This window comes from Drosophila teissieri, chromosome X (assembly GCF_016746235.2).
Source record: "Drosophila teissieri strain GT53w chromosome X, Prin_Dtei_1.1, whole genome shotgun sequence".
Classification (NCBI taxonomy): Eukaryota; Metazoa; Arthropoda; class Insecta; order Diptera; family Drosophilidae; genus Drosophila; species Drosophila teissieri.
The window spans coordinates 11165660-11183144 of NC_053034.1; the positions used below are offsets into that span (position 1 = coordinate 11165660).

General features: G+C 47.3%; 2 protein-coding genes across 3 annotated transcripts in view; one reads left to right on the plus strand and one right to left on the minus strand.

Annotated features, from left to right (window-relative positions):
* Positions 1-1370: 1370 nt before the first annotated feature.
* Positions 1371-2298, plus strand: LOC122624888. The gene is made up of 2 exons (XM_043804648.1): positions 1371-1436; positions 1696-2298. The coding sequence occupies exons 1-2, from the start codon at positions 1371-1373 to the stop codon at positions 2296-2298; spliced, it is 669 nt and encodes a 222-aa protein (XP_043660583.1).
* A 292-nt stretch (positions 2299-2590) lies between these two features.
* Positions 2591-17485, minus strand: part of LOC122623151 (putative uncharacterized protein DDB_G0293878) — a 31525-nt gene continuing 16630 nt past the window's right edge. Inside the window, exons 1-11 of one of the 2 annotated variants that reach the window (XM_043802128.1) lie at positions 14651-15132; positions 13648-13831; positions 12230-12412; positions 10906-12174; positions 10251-10746; positions 9883-10176; positions 5360-5903; positions 4149-4554; positions 3811-4059; positions 3532-3740; positions 2591-3463 (exon numbers count right to left, since the gene is read on the minus strand). In XM_043802128.1, the coding sequence (XP_043658063.1) occupies positions 3046-3463; positions 3532-3740; positions 3811-4059; positions 4149-4554; positions 5360-5903; positions 9883-10176; positions 10251-10746; positions 10906-12174; positions 12230-12412; positions 13648-13831; positions 14651-15132 (4734 nt within the window). In that variant the 3' untranslated portion in view covers positions 2591-3045. Of the gene's footprint in view, positions 3464-3531; positions 3741-3810; positions 4060-4148; positions 4555-5359; positions 5904-9882; positions 10177-10250; positions 10747-10905; positions 12175-12229; positions 12413-13647; positions 13832-14650; positions 15133-17485 lie in introns of those variants that run through there. The other variant, XM_043802127.1, reaches the window with a different exon arrangement.

Genomic DNA, 17485 nt, shown 5'->3' on the forward strand with positions numbered 1-17485 from the left:
GACGTTGACAGCGTAGATAGGGGACTTTTCCAAGGGTTTTGTTTTGATAAACGTCTCTAAAATAGAATACCCTCTGTTTCCCAGGAGCAACAGTCCACCAGCGATTGTGCAGGTGCAGCATCGACACTTGAGAATGCCTATCTGGGGGATCTTCCAGTGCTGGCGGCATCGGCACCACAGAACTGGGTGCCATTTTTTGCCACCCTAATCACACTCAACAAATTTGAGTGTCGGGTGCCACCCACACCGTACATACAAATTTTAATTTAAAAAAAATTTAAACAACACGAAATAGACATTTATTTTTTATATATTATTTGCGTTGTTACATTTTTGAATACTGGCTTACCATATTTAACTTTATAAATGTATTAGAAATGTAGTCAGAAAGTTCCCTCTCCATTTCCCCCCAGGTACTCACCCCTTTCCTCAAGCTCTTTCCACGTCACAGCTGACAGCTGGTTGTAGCTCCTGGAAAATAGCTAGCTCAGGCCCTTCCTCCAGTAGGTCGAAATCACACTATTGATATCCTCTGCTGCCATATATCATATATCACTGCACCACTCACTCACAATTAGTATTTAAAAAAATTGATCGAAAAAGTTGGTTGCTTACGTAGGACTTTTGAGAAGCGCAGAGGAGGGCACCTATATTTTGGTATTATTTAGTATTAAGTATTTAGTATTATTTAGTATTTAGTATTATTTAGTATTATTTAGTAGTTAGAACTTAGTATTATTTAGTATTATTTGGTATTTAGTATTAATCATTATTTCCTTTCAATGTAACGTAATACTTTCAGCAATCTTACTTATAGTTTTATAATTTCCCTTTGAATGCCAGCTAGAACAATGGAAATAGAGTAGTGTTAATTAAGTATAAATATTATTTAATAATATATAAGATGGTTTTTTGTTAAGACATTAGAAACATCAAAACGCCACCACATGTGCACAACCTTTTTCTTGGGTGTTCCCTTTAACCCTTCATTTCTGAGACCGTCTCGCTTCCAGCCATGCAAATTTTATGAATACAGGGTGTTTGTTCTTGCCGCAAATAGAGTGTCAGAGTGCAGATCTCTGATCGACACCACCCACCTGAGGAAGTCCCGGCCAATCTGGCCATCTGATTATCTGGCTATCTCCCTTTGTGTGTCCACGCTGCATAGATACTGCCAAATTAGTTTCGGACTTTGGGTGAGGGTTTAATTAAAATATACATATCGCTGGCCCATTGGCTTGCCAAAGTGTATGTGCGAATCGGACCTCCGGATCGCCACTCAACTGATATGGCCGCGGCCGATCTTCTATATAAACAAACCCCACGGATCGGTCACCAAACATTCGCCAGCGAAATAATCCACCAGCAACATGAAAGTGCTCAACATCTGTCTCCTGGTCGTGGCCTCCGCCAGCTTCCTCCTGACCACCGCCAACGTAAGTCAGTCGGTGGCCAGGACACACCGCCCAGGCTCAATCTTCTGAAGAAAAGTTTACAAAAATCCAAAAAGTGTCACAATACTCAAAAAACAAGAATCGTCGCTTAAAGCAGTCTATTTTTTTAATCTTTTTTTTTTTACAAAGTTCTGTGTGCTGTTATTTTGTATATCCTTGTGATACTAAGAAACGGATATTTGGACAACTATTCCCTGATCTAAGGTGTTATTAAGAGAAACCATTTCGCAACTTCTTGTAGGCCAATGCCGTGGGTGCCTTCGAGGACTTCGAGGCCTACACCGATGCCGAGCTCGAGGAGCTCTACGCCGAGGAGATAATGGCATTGGAGGATGAGTTCATGGGCATCGAGCAGTTCGGCTTCATTTCGTCGTGCCGCAAGGTTCTGGTGGCTGGCTACAAGGGCATCAACGGCACCAAGTGCATCATCGAGGAGGTGGCCAATGTGCTGCTCACCTGCACCGGCTACGTGGACGACTTGGCCACCTGCACCGGCAACATTCCCAAGGACGTGCAGGCCATGCTCAACAATGCCAAGCAGATGATCGTCACCAGCAACAAGATCCTCAACTTGAGGTCCGAACTGTGCGCCGCCAAGACCACCGACACCACCACCACCACCACCAGGGGCGTCGTCTCCTCCACCAAGAGCTTCGCACGCTGCACCCTGAAGGCCTTCTGCGCCACCATGTCCCTGGTCCGCCGCATGAACACGATGATCAAGCAGGGCGCCGCTCTGCCCTTCAACACCTCCTCCTGCTACGTGGATGCCACCAAGAAGGTGGTCGATGGCTGCAACGCCTTCGTGCCCAACATCAATGTCTGCATCGCCAGCATGACATAAATTGGCAATAAAGCAATGAAATTTTGAGCAAAGCAGATGCCTTCTTTCTTTTCTTGATTAGGAGTCAACAAGTTGGCCAAGTTAAAAGGCCAAAATGGGTAGTTTTAAATTATATATATATGTATTTATTGATTCATTCGTTCGCATTTTCATTCATGGATGCAGTATGTATTCGTGTATGTATGTAATTAAAAGTAATATTGTTTGAGCCGCGTATATAAAAACAAATAACAATAAAAAAATGCTTAACCGATCAATTAAATTAATTCCAGTACTAAATAAATTCAAGCCGAGTCACAAGAACACAAAAAAAATAACATAAGTCAAATAATAGAGAGTAGAAATGATAAAAAATACAACACCGAAATAGAACTCAAGGACAGCAGCTAAGATTAGGTATATATGTATACGTTTGATTCGCCTTGCGATACTGCACTGCCCACTAGGAATAAAAACTTTCTTCGTTTTGCCGACAAAAAAAAAACATGGAATACAATTAGGTGTAAAAGTACGGGTTATGATAATGCATATAGTACAATGTAAGTAGCTAGAGCTTAGGCGTAGGTTTTATGCGTTTTATATTTAGGGTTTCTCTTGATCATTATAATTGCACATTAAGCTTTAAGTTAATCGACAAAAAAAAAACAAAAAAAAAATGCACCGCTTAAGAGTCGATTGATAGAATGGATTTCATTTTCTTTTCTTAGGGTAAGTCTGGATGTGTGGATATGTGGATGTGTGGATGCTTCAGATCAGGCTGAGGCGGCTGTTGGTCTTGCGCAGCTGGGCGCGCCATGGAATGATGTTGTCCTCCTCCTCCTCGGCGTGTCCCTGGCTGCCCTCCGACGGTTCCATGAGCTCCTGGCCTCCGTTAGCGTTACCCACGACGCCACCAACACCGACACCGCCAGTGCCGTGCTCCTGATCCTGCTCAGCAGCCTTGGGATCGCCATGGTTCTCCTTGTTGCCCAACTGGAGGTGATGCTGCAGCTGCTGCTGCTGGAGCTGCTGTTGGTGTTGCTGCTGGAACTGGATCTGCTGGTAGTGCTGCTCCATGCCGGCCAGATTGATGTTGATGTTGTCGATGGACATGGCGCGGTTCTTCAGCCGCCAGGTGTCCGCCACCCGGTTGTTCTCCTCCACCTTGGGCGTGTAGATGGCCGCCCTAGAAGAAGGTCAGACAATTGAGGCCAGGGGTCAGGAGACTCCCCACTAGCCACTACACCCACTTACTTCAGCTTGTTCTCCGTCTCCTCGCGTCGCGCCAACAGATCCCGCTTCCACTGGGGAATCTGGGAGAGGCGGCGTGACTCCGCCTCCTGGGCCATGCGCTCCTCAAAGTCCTTCTTGGCCCGCTCGGCCGCCTTCTTGGCCATCATCTGGCGCTTCCAGTCCGGTATGGCGTTGCCGGCCTGGTCCCGTTCCGGTATCTGCAAGTAGATCTTTGAGCCGCCTCTTAGCCACCGTTCGCTTCGGTTTCAGCTGGCACCATGGCCAATGGCCAAAACTCACCTGGTCCACGTAGTTGTTGCCCGAGAACTGCTTGGTGATCTCCATGTAGTGTTCCGAGTCCATGCGGCTGGCCATCTGCTGCTCCACCTTCATCTTCTTGATGCCCGGTATGTCCTTGGAGATCTTCAGCTCGGCAATCAGGTCGGACTTGAGATACGTTTCCGTGCTGGAGGTCAGGCACTGCATGCTCAGGCTGCGCGCTGGCATCTGGTAGGGCTTCGGCACCTTCTGTGTGTCCGTGCGGCGCAGCTGGCGGAGATTGGGTTGGGTAAGAGTTAGTTAGTACTATTATCCTTGCCGATTTGGCACCATTCTTTTGATTCACTTCAATTGCTCACCTGGACACTGTTCAGATCCTGAATGGAGATGGCCGAGAGTGGCTGGTGCTGCTTCCTGGTGGCCGTGTCCTGGCTATTGGGTGCCGATCCGTGCGGCTTCTTCGGCTTGTGCGCCTTGCCAGACATGGTGGCATCCTGGCCGCCTGCCACGCCCATCGGCGGACCCATCGGCGGTTGTGGGGGCAACATGCCGTGTGGCAGCGGCGGCGGTGGTGGCGGCAACGGTGGCTGCTCGCCCATTCCATGCAGCTGGTGGGGATGGTGCGGATGTGGATGCGGATGGGGGTGGTGCTGGTGCTGGTGCTGGTGCGGATGCGACTGCGGATGCTGCGAGTGGAGCTGCGAGTGGTGCACCTGCTGCTGCTGGGCGATCTGTATCTGCATGTAGTCCTCCGTGTCCGTGGAGCTGTTGGTGGAACAGATGGGGAAAAGCGTTGGATTATAGGCAGAGATCTTGGCTACTTTCACCGCAAAAATGGCAGTTGGCAGAGGGCAGCTGGGAGATGCGATGGGATGGGGATGGGGTTGGGTGGTGGTCAGTGGGCAGTGGGCAGTGGGAGCTGAGCGATGAGCGTTGAGCGTTGAGCGGACCTGCGCCAGGCGTGTCGTGTGCGCAGTATCATCTTCGGATTGCAACTGAGTTGCAGTGGCAGCTGCAACATCGCAACTGTGGCAAGAAAAGTGGCAGGCCGCAAAGTGGCACGCATAAAATTTCATGCACTCTTGAGCGGCAGAGGAAGTGGCTTTCAGTGCTGCGCAGCTGGCTTCCTCTGCAGGCCTTCCAGCTGTAGTTTTCAAGTTCACTTGCGTTGGACAATGAAAATCTAGCTATAGTTTCCTCAGCGATTTTCCCGCTGGAAAATGTGGCGCAGCACAGAGATCTAGCCAGCTGCTAGCTGCTAATTGCCCAGCGGCAGCCAAGCGTCTTTGAAGCCATGTATCTTATTTTATATGTTTTTTTGTTGTTGGTTTTTGTTGTTGGTTTTTGTTGTTGTTTTGGTTGTTTTTGTGCTCGGATTTTGGCTAATTGAGGCGAGGCAACTGTACCGCCGATACTAATTATAAAAAGCCGCTGCACGAGATGTTCAGCCAAATTAAATCGGCTGCCATGTGCTAATTGAAAGTCAGAGGATGGAGGATATATACATATGTACATATATATATATATATATATATATATATATATATACACTACTACTAGGAGTACTCACCGGGCGGAGGATGGACACGAACGCTTGTCGATGCTGATGCTCTTGAGATACTCGGACGGCTTGATGAGATGCGTGACGCCGTCTTGTGATTTATTGGGAAAACTGGGCGGCACAAAAGGCAGCACCAGCTGCTTGTTGACCAGATTGGGTCCGCCCGTCCGCTGTCCCCCAGCCATGTGGGCCTCCCCATAGATCTGCTGCTGCTGCAGCTGCTGCTGCTGGGTGAGCTCGTAGTGATCCTCGGCGGAGGAGCCACCTCCGTACAGGCTGGGCGTGTACTGATGCGGCTGCCCAGTCGCGTAGTGCGGCTGATTGGGATGACTGGGATGACTGGGATAGTTGACACCACCTCCATTGGGATTGCCATTGCTCCTCTGGCTTTTGACGCCCTCCGAGTAGCCATAGTAATGGGCATTGGCCGCCGCAGCATTGGCAGCATGGGCAGCTCCTCCGGATCGGGAGTGGGAGTGGGAGTCCTCGGAAGTGGCGGCAATGGAGCTACCATTGGTGCTGCTGGCATTGAGCAGCTTGGCTTTCTTGTTCGCTGGAATTGAACCAATTTATTTATGAGTTTTGTGGGTTAGCAGTTATCAGCAGTCTGACGCTGGTCATGCTAACTTGAGCAGCCAGCGAATAAACTACAGCAAATGTGCTGAAGAAAATAAGAAAATACGAAAATATAAAAAATACGAAACTACGAAAAGCCCAAACACAATGGATCGCTGCGTAGGCGCCTTTCACCAGACGGAGATTTGCGAGGAGATGGAGCTGCAACCCAGTTGCATATAAAAATACGAGCACTCGCACAAGTGAATCAAATGAATTACTTTCGGGTGGAAGTATAGAGCAGAGAAATGGGAAATGAGTGCTGCATATGGGAATGCAACTGATTTGAAACCAATGCTCATTTGTGGAACTGTAATAATCATATCCTAATATACTTATTTTTCAAATCGATGATTTATTATTTACTTGGCTGGCTTAGCTTTATTTGAAATATTCATATTTTCGGTTGTACGATTGAGTGATAATCAAACTTCAAAATCTCAAATCCAAAAACCACGCACACTGAAGTGCTTTAGTTTAATGAGTTGAATGATAACTAAATGGTAGTTACAGGCATATGTAATCGGGTATCTCAAAGGAGCAGGCCAAAATGTCTGGCGATAAGGGGCCAACTTAAGGGTTTCTGAGATAAGAAAGTCTACAGAAGATAAGTAAACGTGGCCCAAAAGCCCACACATGATTGAGTAGAACATGAACTGGAGATTGGGTTGCCGAACCTGGCGTGTGAACCTAATTATGGGAACAAAATATTCAAGTGCCCCCATCCAATGTCTTTCCTTGTTGTGCCCCTTGATCTAGCTCAGATTTGATGGAAAGCTCGCCGCGCTTCCTGGGAAATCTCATCTATAGTTGGATTAATATGCCCAGACACGGAAGAATACTACAAGTTTGCCGCCGACATCTTCGTGGGAGTATCGCCATAAAAATTGAATTAGCCGCCGTTTCCATGGAAGTCACCCTGCTGCATTCAATTTGCAGGCAGCCGGTTAATTGGCCAAACACCATCTACCATCTAAACCCGATCGCATCGGGTCCCCAACTTTCACGGCCTTTTGCTAACCCGTTTCCACGGCGATCATTACGTGGTCTTTGCCGAGACGATGGCGGTGGTGCAGATTCATGGCTGCACTCTTATGGCCAAGACCACAATCGCAATCGAGTCCAGCCAGTTTGCATTGAATTTATTCAATCGATTTGAGCAAAAAATACCCCAACTCCGGCGAGCTAACGAAATGCACATTTTTCCACATGTCCCCACACATTTTATCATTTAATTTGTGCAGAGCAAAAAGCGGCTTGTACTTGTCAAGTTCGCGGTGAAATTCGAAATTGCAGTTGATGTCCAGTTCGGTTTCGTTGGCAGTTTTACGAGTGCAATGCCTGATCCTGATGGTATCTACATATTTTGTAAACTGATTCAGGTGGTTTGGCACTTGCAAGGTGCCCACAAAATTAGTTTTAGTGCTGACTATTTTGGCTAGGATAATATCATAGATATTAAATCATTTCCAATATAAGTGGTATTGCATAATATTCAGCTTGAAACATTAAATATCATTTTATGCATTGGAAAACTGTGGGTATTAAATAATATAATATATTTAAATATTAGTTCAATTTATGTATGATGAAACCGAACTCTGTTTACAATACTTTACTAGCTTCGAATGTTGTAAAAAAACACATTGTAAGTTAACTAGCAAGTGTTGCAACTTGCACAGTACACAAGAAGTACTTCAAGTAACACAAAAGTAACAACTGTTTAATATAATTAACTCGCTTGTTAACAATCGTGAAATGTAGTAGAATTTCTTTTGAAGCCATTAAAGGATGTTGAATGAAAGCCACTTAACCACTTAACAAAAGGGCACACATTTAGATCACAGCGAAACTTCAAATAAATGCACTTTACTAGGTTTTCGATTATTTATAACACCGATTCCTTGTGGCAGCACTTACACCGGAAAATATCGAACCGATGGAAGCTGAGCGTGAAGTAGTTCCGGCGCGAGTTCTTGTGCATCTTAACCGAGCCCAGCATATTCATTCTGTATTTGCCACTTTCAATCAGAGCACATTATTAGTATGGTTAATGCCGCTATTGACGGCCGGAAAAGTCGAAAAACTGCGTTGGAAAAGTCGCGACTCTCGACTCGGGTGACGATGTTGCCTGGGCGAGCTCCGTTGGCAGCCTGAACTGGGTTCAAGCCATCGCCAAAGTTATTCACCCAAGACCATGACGACGGATCGCAGTGGAGACACGAGAGAGGCCGCTTCGCAGAAACACGTTCACTTTCGTGGGTAAAAGTTTCGCAGTTGGCAGATGCGAAGATCCACGAGCCGATTGCCAGGAGGCGGAGTGGGCGGAGGAGGCGGAGTGGGCGGAGTGGGCGTGCCCCCCATGTGGGCGGTGGTGCGGGTGGTGGCTCGTTGGTCGCCAAATTGCTTCCTCATCGCGAATGTCCACTGTGGGTATATGGCATACACATATGTATACATTTTGAAGGCCTCTAACCCAACGACAATGGGCAATGTTGTAGGCTGGAGGCACTCGAAAAAAGTTGGGGGTACTTTACGAATTTGTATTTGTTCTTCAGCGATTCCCAACCCATTCAATTTGACAGTAAGTCTGTTTATCAAGAAGCCACATTTGGCATCAAATTTATATGAAGTAGCATATACTACGGTATATTATGATGTTATTTTATACCTTTTATAATTTGAAGATTTTTCAATATAGACCAAAGTAATATATTCTATAGAGGACATATTGTTCTTCAGCGTAAAAGCTTTTCTCACTCACTTTTGACTTACATAGCTGGGCTTTGAAAAACATAAGAGCCAAGGCATTTCGCGGAGTGTAGCTCATATCCCATGACTTGTGCCCCATGCGGCAGTCAAGTGGCTGGGATTGTTTTCATCGCTGGCACTTCCACTTTTTCACTTTTTAACTTTTGCAGCACGGAGCCCGCCGACTTCCACTTCTTTGTTTCGGCCACATTTTCCACGGATCTCTGCCGCCTCATCGTGCGAACGTCGGCTCAATTAAGGCCTCTCTCCATTGCTTTTCTCCTGCCCCATCGGACATAATGGGCAATTAACAAATGGAAAATCGGAGCCAACACATGTCAAACATGGCAGGTATTATTCGCATTTTTCACTTGTTTTTTTCTGTTTTTGCTTGTGTAGTTACGCCTATTTTTGCAATTAAGTAAATACCCGATATTTATTGTGTGATAATGAGGGGTTATTGTCTTTGGCCTTCTGCAAATCGACTAGGAAAACGACCATTTCGATTTTTGGCTAATGAGCTAAAGGCGTCACCTGAAAGCATTGATAGCCAAACTGCAAACTGCAAACTGCAAGCTGAATTTGTTGAAATAAGGAGAAATTGCTTGCCGTAGCCCCTAATCAATCATAATATTTTGCAAAGTGACGACATTATTTGTATGGCTTTGTGCGCACAGCCATTTGCTCACATGGCTTGAAAGCCAACACTTCAATCAAGATGTAACCATTATCCCATTCAATCAGGTTCTCCTCCTCGGATAACTCGTTTCTGTCATTTCTCACTGCAGGGCACTTCACAGTCACAGGCACAGGCACTTTTCCCCTTTATCAGCCGAACATGACTGGCGAATTTCCCCTAATTGATCAATCAGCCGGACAAGTGGACAACTAGACAAGTGGACAGTGGACAGTCAGTGGTCACAAGCCATCGACGATGCGGAACCCCCGCACAAAAATCACGGGGTTCAAAGACCTGGCTTTAATCAATCAGTTAATCAATGATTATGGTGCTCCTGGAGTGATATTCAAAGTGAATTTCAAAGTAGACTACACAAATCATTTGAGCTTTTCCTATTTAACTATCATAGATCATAGATCATAGACCATAGACCATAGACCATAGACCATAGATCATAGATCATAGATCATAAGATCAAAGCACTCACCCGATATGGTGGACATGGTGCGATTGTGGTTGCCGCGCACCAGTTCCGATGGCCTCAAGCTCGGCTCCTCGACCACTTCGAGTCCCGAATCCGAGTCGACCGCCTCGGTGGCCACGGGATTGGGCGCTGGAACTGGCGGAGGAGCTCCATTGCCATTGGCATTGGTGGCATTCTTCATGTAGATGCCATTGCAGCCACTCAGGCTGTTCGGTTGCTCGGCACTCAAGTTGCCGCGTTGCTGCTGCACTGGTGCCCTCAATGGCGGTGGCAGTGGTGGTGGCGGTGGTCCATTAACTGCAGGATTGGAAAATAATCCAATATTTGTAAAGATTTCTTGTCAGTTATCTTTTCAGGTTATCTGTACTCACCCACGGCCAGATTCTGCATGGGTGGCGCCGAGGAGACCCGCTTCAGATTCCTGCTGCTCTGATTGCCGCCGCTCATGTTGCCCATGCCGCTGATGTTGTTGTTGCTGCCGCTGATGTTGTTGTTGTTGTTGTTGCTGTTGTTGCTCGGGATGTCAGCCAGATTGTTGCGGATCATGGAGTTCTTGTGCGTCTGCTTGGTCCGCTCGGCCACGTCCTCCGGCGGACAGACACTCTCGTAGGTGTCGCTCTTGATGCCGCCGTTGAGGAGCTGGTTCTTCAGATTCAGATTCACGTTCTTGGCGCTGTAGTTGTCCTTCAGCGAGGACTCGTACTTGCTGCTGTGCAGTCCAATGATCGAGTGCGATTTATTGCGATTCAGCAGGCTGTTGTTGTTGTTGCTGTTGTTATTGTGGTTGTTGCTGCTGCTCAGCGCGATGTTGCTGCTGCTGTTGTTCATGTTGCCGCCGTTGTTCATGTTGCGCTTGTTGTTCAAGTGCTGCAGAATGAAAGGGGTATTATAATATGAAGTTAAGTTTAATTATGAAGTTAACTTGGCATATTGAAAGGTGGATAACTGGTGGTTTCTTAGCGGATTTCAAATACTATGTTGCATACTTTTTGGACTTGCAACATCAAATAATCTGAGAAGTCTTACGTGATTGCTGTACTGCAGCACAATGTCCGTGCTCCTGGTGGAGCTGGCGCTGGCCGATCGCGAATGGGAGCCACTGTCCCGCGACCGGGAGCGTCCCACGTTGTATTTGTGTTGCAGCTGCTGTTGCTGTTGCTGCTGCTGCTGCTGCTGCTGCTGGACGGCTTGGTGCTGCAGCTGTTGTTGCTGCTGCAACTGGTGTTGCTGCTGGTGATGCTGCTGCTGCTGCTGCTGCTGGTGATGCTTTCGCGACTCCTCGCGCACCAGATAGATGTCCTCGTAGTCGTGATCCCCGCCGCCATTCTGCGTGTTGGGCATACCCTTGTGCGGCTTGTAGTTGCTGCTCTTGATGTTGCCGCTGGCGCTGATGTTGCTGATGTTGCTGCTGCTGCCGTGGCGATTGAAGCTCTGGCTGCGCAGCTGCTGCGGCTGCTTGGGCGAGTTGAAGCTGGACGAGATGGAGACGGACTCGTCGGAGCCGCTGCCCGCGCCGCTGGAGCTGGAATGGACGTCCGCCTGGATGGTCATTGCATTGCCCGCCTTCGACTGCAGCAGTGGGTGGGCGTGGCTCTTGCCATGCTGCTTCACACTGCTGCTGCAATCGGAGTCGACGAACAGATCCCGCACCCGATTGTAGATAATGTCCTGCGGATCGTGCAGAAAGAACGACTCCCCCGAGATGCTGCCATTCGGCGAGGGCGTATTGTACATGCCCCCATTCCGCATCGGGTTCACATACAAACCATCGTTGGGCAGCAGGGCGCCACCGCCTCCACCTCCACCTCCACCGCCTCCTCCAACGCCGCCGCCTGCCGAAGAACTGTTGCCACCCGGATTGCCACCCAAGGAGGACGAGCCATTGTACAGCTTCTCGGAGGAGCTCCTCGATTGTTGCGAGTACAAGGCGTCGCTGTTCTTCCTCGTGATGCCCAGGCCCATTCCCATGCCCATGTTCATGCCCATGCCCATGCCCAAGCCCATTCCCGATCCGCCTGCTCCTCCGCCGGCTATGGCCGGTGGATGCAGGTAGAAGGGCTCCACGTCGGAGCTGAGAGTCGAGGAGGACTTGGACTTGATCGTATTGCTGCGACTCGTCTGCTTCGAGGAATTCGAGTTCGAGTTGCAGCTGCTGCTCAGGTGTTGCTGCTGCTGCTGCTGTTGCTGCTGCTGTTGCTGCTGGTGGTGCAGATGCTGCTGCGACTTGTGGCGCTGTGAGCTACTTTTGCCATTGTAGTCCACCGAAGTGCCGTGCTGCACCAAGACGTTGAGGCACTGAACGAGAAAATATTAATAATATGTAAGGGATTTCCTAGGATGAAACACCCACCTCAACTTGCTGATTCTCTGCCGCATCGTTGATGGGCGACTTGCCATATTTGTCGAGGGACAACTTGGCTCCGTGATTGAGCAGCCAACGGACCACGGATAGATGACCCCGGGAGGCGGCAAAGTGCAGGGGCGTGGCCCCATCGCCATCCCGCAGATTGGGATCCACACCTTGATCTTGTACCTTTGATGGGGGAAATATGCGTAGTATGCAATGAATTAATTGTATTACCTATGAAGATGTTTATAAACTGACTATAATTGATGATAGATATGTGCAAAAACCACACCAAACTGAACGATGCATCAATGTCTCTTCAGTTCGAAACACAACTGTCATGCCGGCCATGTTTATTGCGGCTAATCTAACTAAAAGCACGATGTCTTGACAAGATGTTGAGGTATTCACTCCTCGCTGTCCATCGCAGTGCAGACTCCTTGTCCACTAAATCAAATCAGTGTCTTTCGGCAGTTAAGTATCTCACAGACTGCGTATGTGGAAAGTGGTTTGCCAGCCGCCAGCCGCCAACCGCCAGGCGTTGCGGCTATAATGGAAACTATTTAGTTCAATTTAGAAAGGCGGTTTTCCACGGCCGCTGGCGATGATCTTGAAATTGCATTCTGGTTATTGGGAGGCCATTGTCAGCGCTGCAAGATGTGGCTTTGCATAAGCCACTCTCTCCGCTCCTTGGACACTTGTCCACTTGGCTACTTGGCTACCTGGCAACTTGGCTACTTGGCTGCTTGGCTGCTTGGCATCTTGGCAACTGGCTTCCTCCTCCATCGGACGCATTCCCCGATTGATAAATGGCACTGGCCTGGCGACAAACTGGCCGGGAATCCCACTCGAGAACCCCGTTAAAACTATTGAAAAACAGGACCCACAGACAGCGGCGAAAAGAAACGGGCTCACAGCCGCACTGAGCGAAATTAATGCATGTTCCTTAATAGTAAGATAGTAATAGGATAGACATCTAAAGCAATGAAAGTAGCATCTCAGAATGTTCCAAATTGGTAACTGCTAGTTGGTACTTAAAAATGAAGTCTTGATTCTATACACTAAAAATGTAATGCCAACTATAAACTTTTCTTTTTCTTTTACAGATCATTGCAAATGTTACAAGTCTTTGTAATTCCTCCTTAGAAATTGGATGATAATATAAACTAATAAATATTTACAAATCCCACAAATGCAACCCTTTCTACTTTGGTTCACTTTAGGCAAATCCCAATGCAACCTGCATTTTTTGCCAATGCACTTAACGCTGCAATTGACCCGCATTGCCGGCTGCAGTTGGCCAAGATGGCCAGCCAAGTTGGCAGCTTGCAACTAGCAGCTTGCAACTTGCAGCTTGCAGCTTGCGGCTTGCAGATCGGATTAAAAGGCCGAATTTGAAGCGGAGCACCGCATCCACTCACCATCCATTTGAGGCAATCCAAGCAGCCCATTTGTGAAGCGGCATGGATCGGTGCCATGCCGTCGCGTGCACGGACGTACAAAGAGCCGCCGGCCTCGAGCACCAGAAACTTGAGCACCTCCAAGTGGCCCTCCTGCGCCGCCAGGTAAACGGGCGTGACATCGTTGTCCATTTGCGTATTGGCGCTGCAATGCGGCGGAAAAAACATATATATGTACTCATTACTTGTCATCCAATTAGGTGGTACAATATATACTATGCTGATATGGGGGGACTTAATGAACAAAAAGTTGCACCGAAATAGCTAAAAGTGTTCTCAATTCGAAGGCACCTAACGCAGCCATGGCATATGGAGTGCATATAGAGTGTATAACTGCAGTTAATCGATGGAAACGCACTGGGTCACTGGAAAATCTCTACTCAGCATTTTCCTCTTCTTTCAGCGGTCCGGTTTTCCACTCGTTTTTATTGCGGAATATCATTGATCGATCGATTACAAAGAGATGGTGGATGGTAGGTAGAGATTAATCAACTCCACCGCCAATGGAAATGGTAATCTTTGGAGAATGTGTGGGAAAAGCTGCACAGCGATTTGTCACGCTGTTTAGCGGACTATAATCCCATCAAGTGTGCACTGCCATTGATCGGAATTGGGCAACAAATTTCGAGATTATGTCAAAATCTATAGTTTAAACGAAATTTTAAGCGCATTAAGCCATTTAAGTGGCTGGTAAAAAACAACATTTAATGTAAATATTTGAATAAAATCAATGAGTTATTTAAGAGGCATAACTACTGATCATGAGTCATTAAAAATAACCATATACATGAAATTTGAAAGCAAGTTCAAACTTTCGTAACGGAAATTACTATTGATCTTAACTATTTTCTTTTTGAAACCAACAGAAAAAGGAAGTCATTTAGAGCAACGAGAATGTAATTAATAATTTGAATTAGAAAACCACCCAGGCTCATAATCAGTATCTCTCTGTGGGATTTCGCACCTAACGACGCTGCGTCGGTTGTTCTGCTCCTTGCGCCCCACGCCGCTCATCATGGGCGTGGCCTCGTCGTCCTCGTTGGAGTCCTGATCCCCGTCGTCGTCCATCTGCTGGCGCACCACCTCCACGGCGGACTTGCGCTGGTGGTGCGAGTGCTGGTGCGGATGCGGATGTGGATGCGGGTGGTGGTTCATCTCCGTTTGGACTGGTGGTGGATCCTTGGCGTGCTGGTGCTGCTGCTCCTGGTGGTGCCCCTGCTGCTCCTCGCTGCTGCGATCCTGGGCAGCGGCTGGCTCCTCGATGAGGCTGGTGTGGCCGCCCTGGCCGCCGTCCTCGAGCTCCGATCCTGTGCTGCTGCTGCCGCTGTGGACGCTGCTGCTGAGAATGGCCGCCGTCACCACCTCGGTGGCGATGATGGTGTGGATGTCATTGTTGGACTTGGACTTCTGCTTGCTGCGGCGGTAGGAGGTCAGACTTGTGGTCATGCGGCCCAGCAGGCCCTTCTTAACGTTGATCGTGGAGAAGTAGCTGGCGGAGGAGGAGGTGAGATGCAGATGGAGATGGAGATGGTGGCGTTGAGGAAGTGGACTGGATTTGCTGGTCAGGTGTAGGGGGTGGTGTGTGTTTGAGTGGGTCCTTTGCCTCTAACATATACACATATATATATATATCTATATTGATTCTGATTTTGATGGGTTCGAATTGGCGGTGCTCGTGGTGCGCTGGTGTGGTGTTTATATTGAATATTTTCTTTTGATTGGGTGAACTGTAATTTATTCGCCTGGGCTTACCGTTCACGTTCGAAACTTCGGTTTTTACTTTCGTTTGTCACTGGACTTAAAATATTTTCCGGTTTTCGTGTGTCGCTTTTATTTTCCTTGTACCGTTACACAAACACACACACACACACACACACGGGCACGAGAAAAAAATGAGTTCGATTTATGGAACTGGTTTAGGAAAAATCACTTAAATGCCTTGATTTGCATAGCAAGTTTGTGGCCGCAGTCTTTTGTTTTCCACTTGATTCGAACAATTTCTTTATAGATCACATATACACCTGCTGAAACCGAAAGTCGGCATTATTCCGACAGCTCGCTGCGATGTCTGGACTGGGATTAAACCCTCGCTGCTCGATGCTAGATGCTCGATCTGCTCGACAAACTTATGCTTAGCTTATGCCTCTTGCCTCACATCGGTATAACTTTTTAGGTGAAATTAACGCCTAAAAGCGAAACAAACACCGTCGAGGGGAGGAGGTTTCTCTCCACGAGTAGTGAAGTAGTTACGCCTGACTCCCAGTCTAAAGTCTGCACTTGTCTTGGCGTCTGTCACTCGTGTAGATGTTGCTGGTGTTACCGTTTAGTTGGCTTGGCCTGGCTTTCCTCGTGCCACAGTGGGGCAAGAGTGGGAGTGCCCCATGCAACGGGAGAATTATAATGGCCACTGATCACCGTGATCACGCCAATTTGGCCAGCGCCAAAATTACAGGCCAGCAAAACGCCAGCATACAGGCGTTTCCAACTCCCAATTGCCTAACAGGCAAGTCAGGAAGATCGTTGGCCAACTCCAACTTGGCTAGCATTTAATTGTTAACTCCATGCGGAGCAATAAATCAGGCAGCAGAACTTCGTGGATGCAATAGAGAGATTCAGCCAAAGCCAGTACATCGCACCACTGTGCTTTCGCCCCCTGAGCTCCAGAAGATTCGGAGGCGATGGCGATGGCGATGATGATGATGGTGATGGTGATGGGTATATGGGTACGGATACTAGTATCTGTTCACTTAGTCAACTGGCTTACGACTTCATGGATATTGCGCACGGCGGCGGAGTTAGCTTTCTTCGTCCGACTTCGGACTACTTGTTACATTTTCCATTTTTTTCCCGCTTAGAAATGAATTGTAAACCAATTAAAGTTGATTTTTCATCTTTATCCACTCCATCCCGCCATTTAGTTTTCGTATGTTGTGGCTTCTTTAGTAGGTGAAAATACAGTACGAAACATATATCTCTATATACATATTTATATATATGTATATATATTGCCAATTTTTTCCTCTTTGCTGTTTTTTTGTGTTTGGCCTCCTTGTCTTGTTTCTCACTATTTGCAATTTAATAATTATTTTTTAATTTATTTAATGTGTCTGGGGGCCGCAAGGCAGCAAGTGGAATTAAAAAGCGAAATAATTGAGGCGAAGCAGGAGCCTCGTTAGAAATGCCAGTTGACAGTTATAGACTCGTTTATTTAATTGAACATTTGCGTGCTCGAATCCAACGATGGACGCTCAACAATTGGCGATCCACAATCCAGACTCGTCGATTGCCCATCGCTGAGAGAATGCAGAATGACAGGCATGCGAGTGACACAAAAAGACCCCAGGGAGATGGAGAGATACAAAGATACAGATGCAGATACAAAGATACAATAGCCGAAGTTCGCATTACGCAGCGATTAGTGGACACATTGAAGTGATTTCCCCTGCAAATGTGGGCAGTAAGTGCCGCTGCTCGTTTTGAGTTCTCTAGCAATTATCAAGACTTTTCTGGGTTCTCTTAAGAGGTTCTATAGGGGCATAATACTAATAATCCTAGGAAGGGGTATGGCAACTATAACCAACATGTAAATTGGGCTTGCATTGGTAACTCTCCTTGCATGAAGTTCATTTCTATAGAAGATTTTACCACAAACTTCTTGCTGATTTAGTTTCTAGTTCTTATAGGCATTATTTGCGAGTCCAGATGATTAATCACAGTCCAGCGTAGTGTATTTAACATGTTTAGAGATCCAACGAGCTTGAAACAACTTATTTGCTCTACTAGATGGTTCTTCTAATTA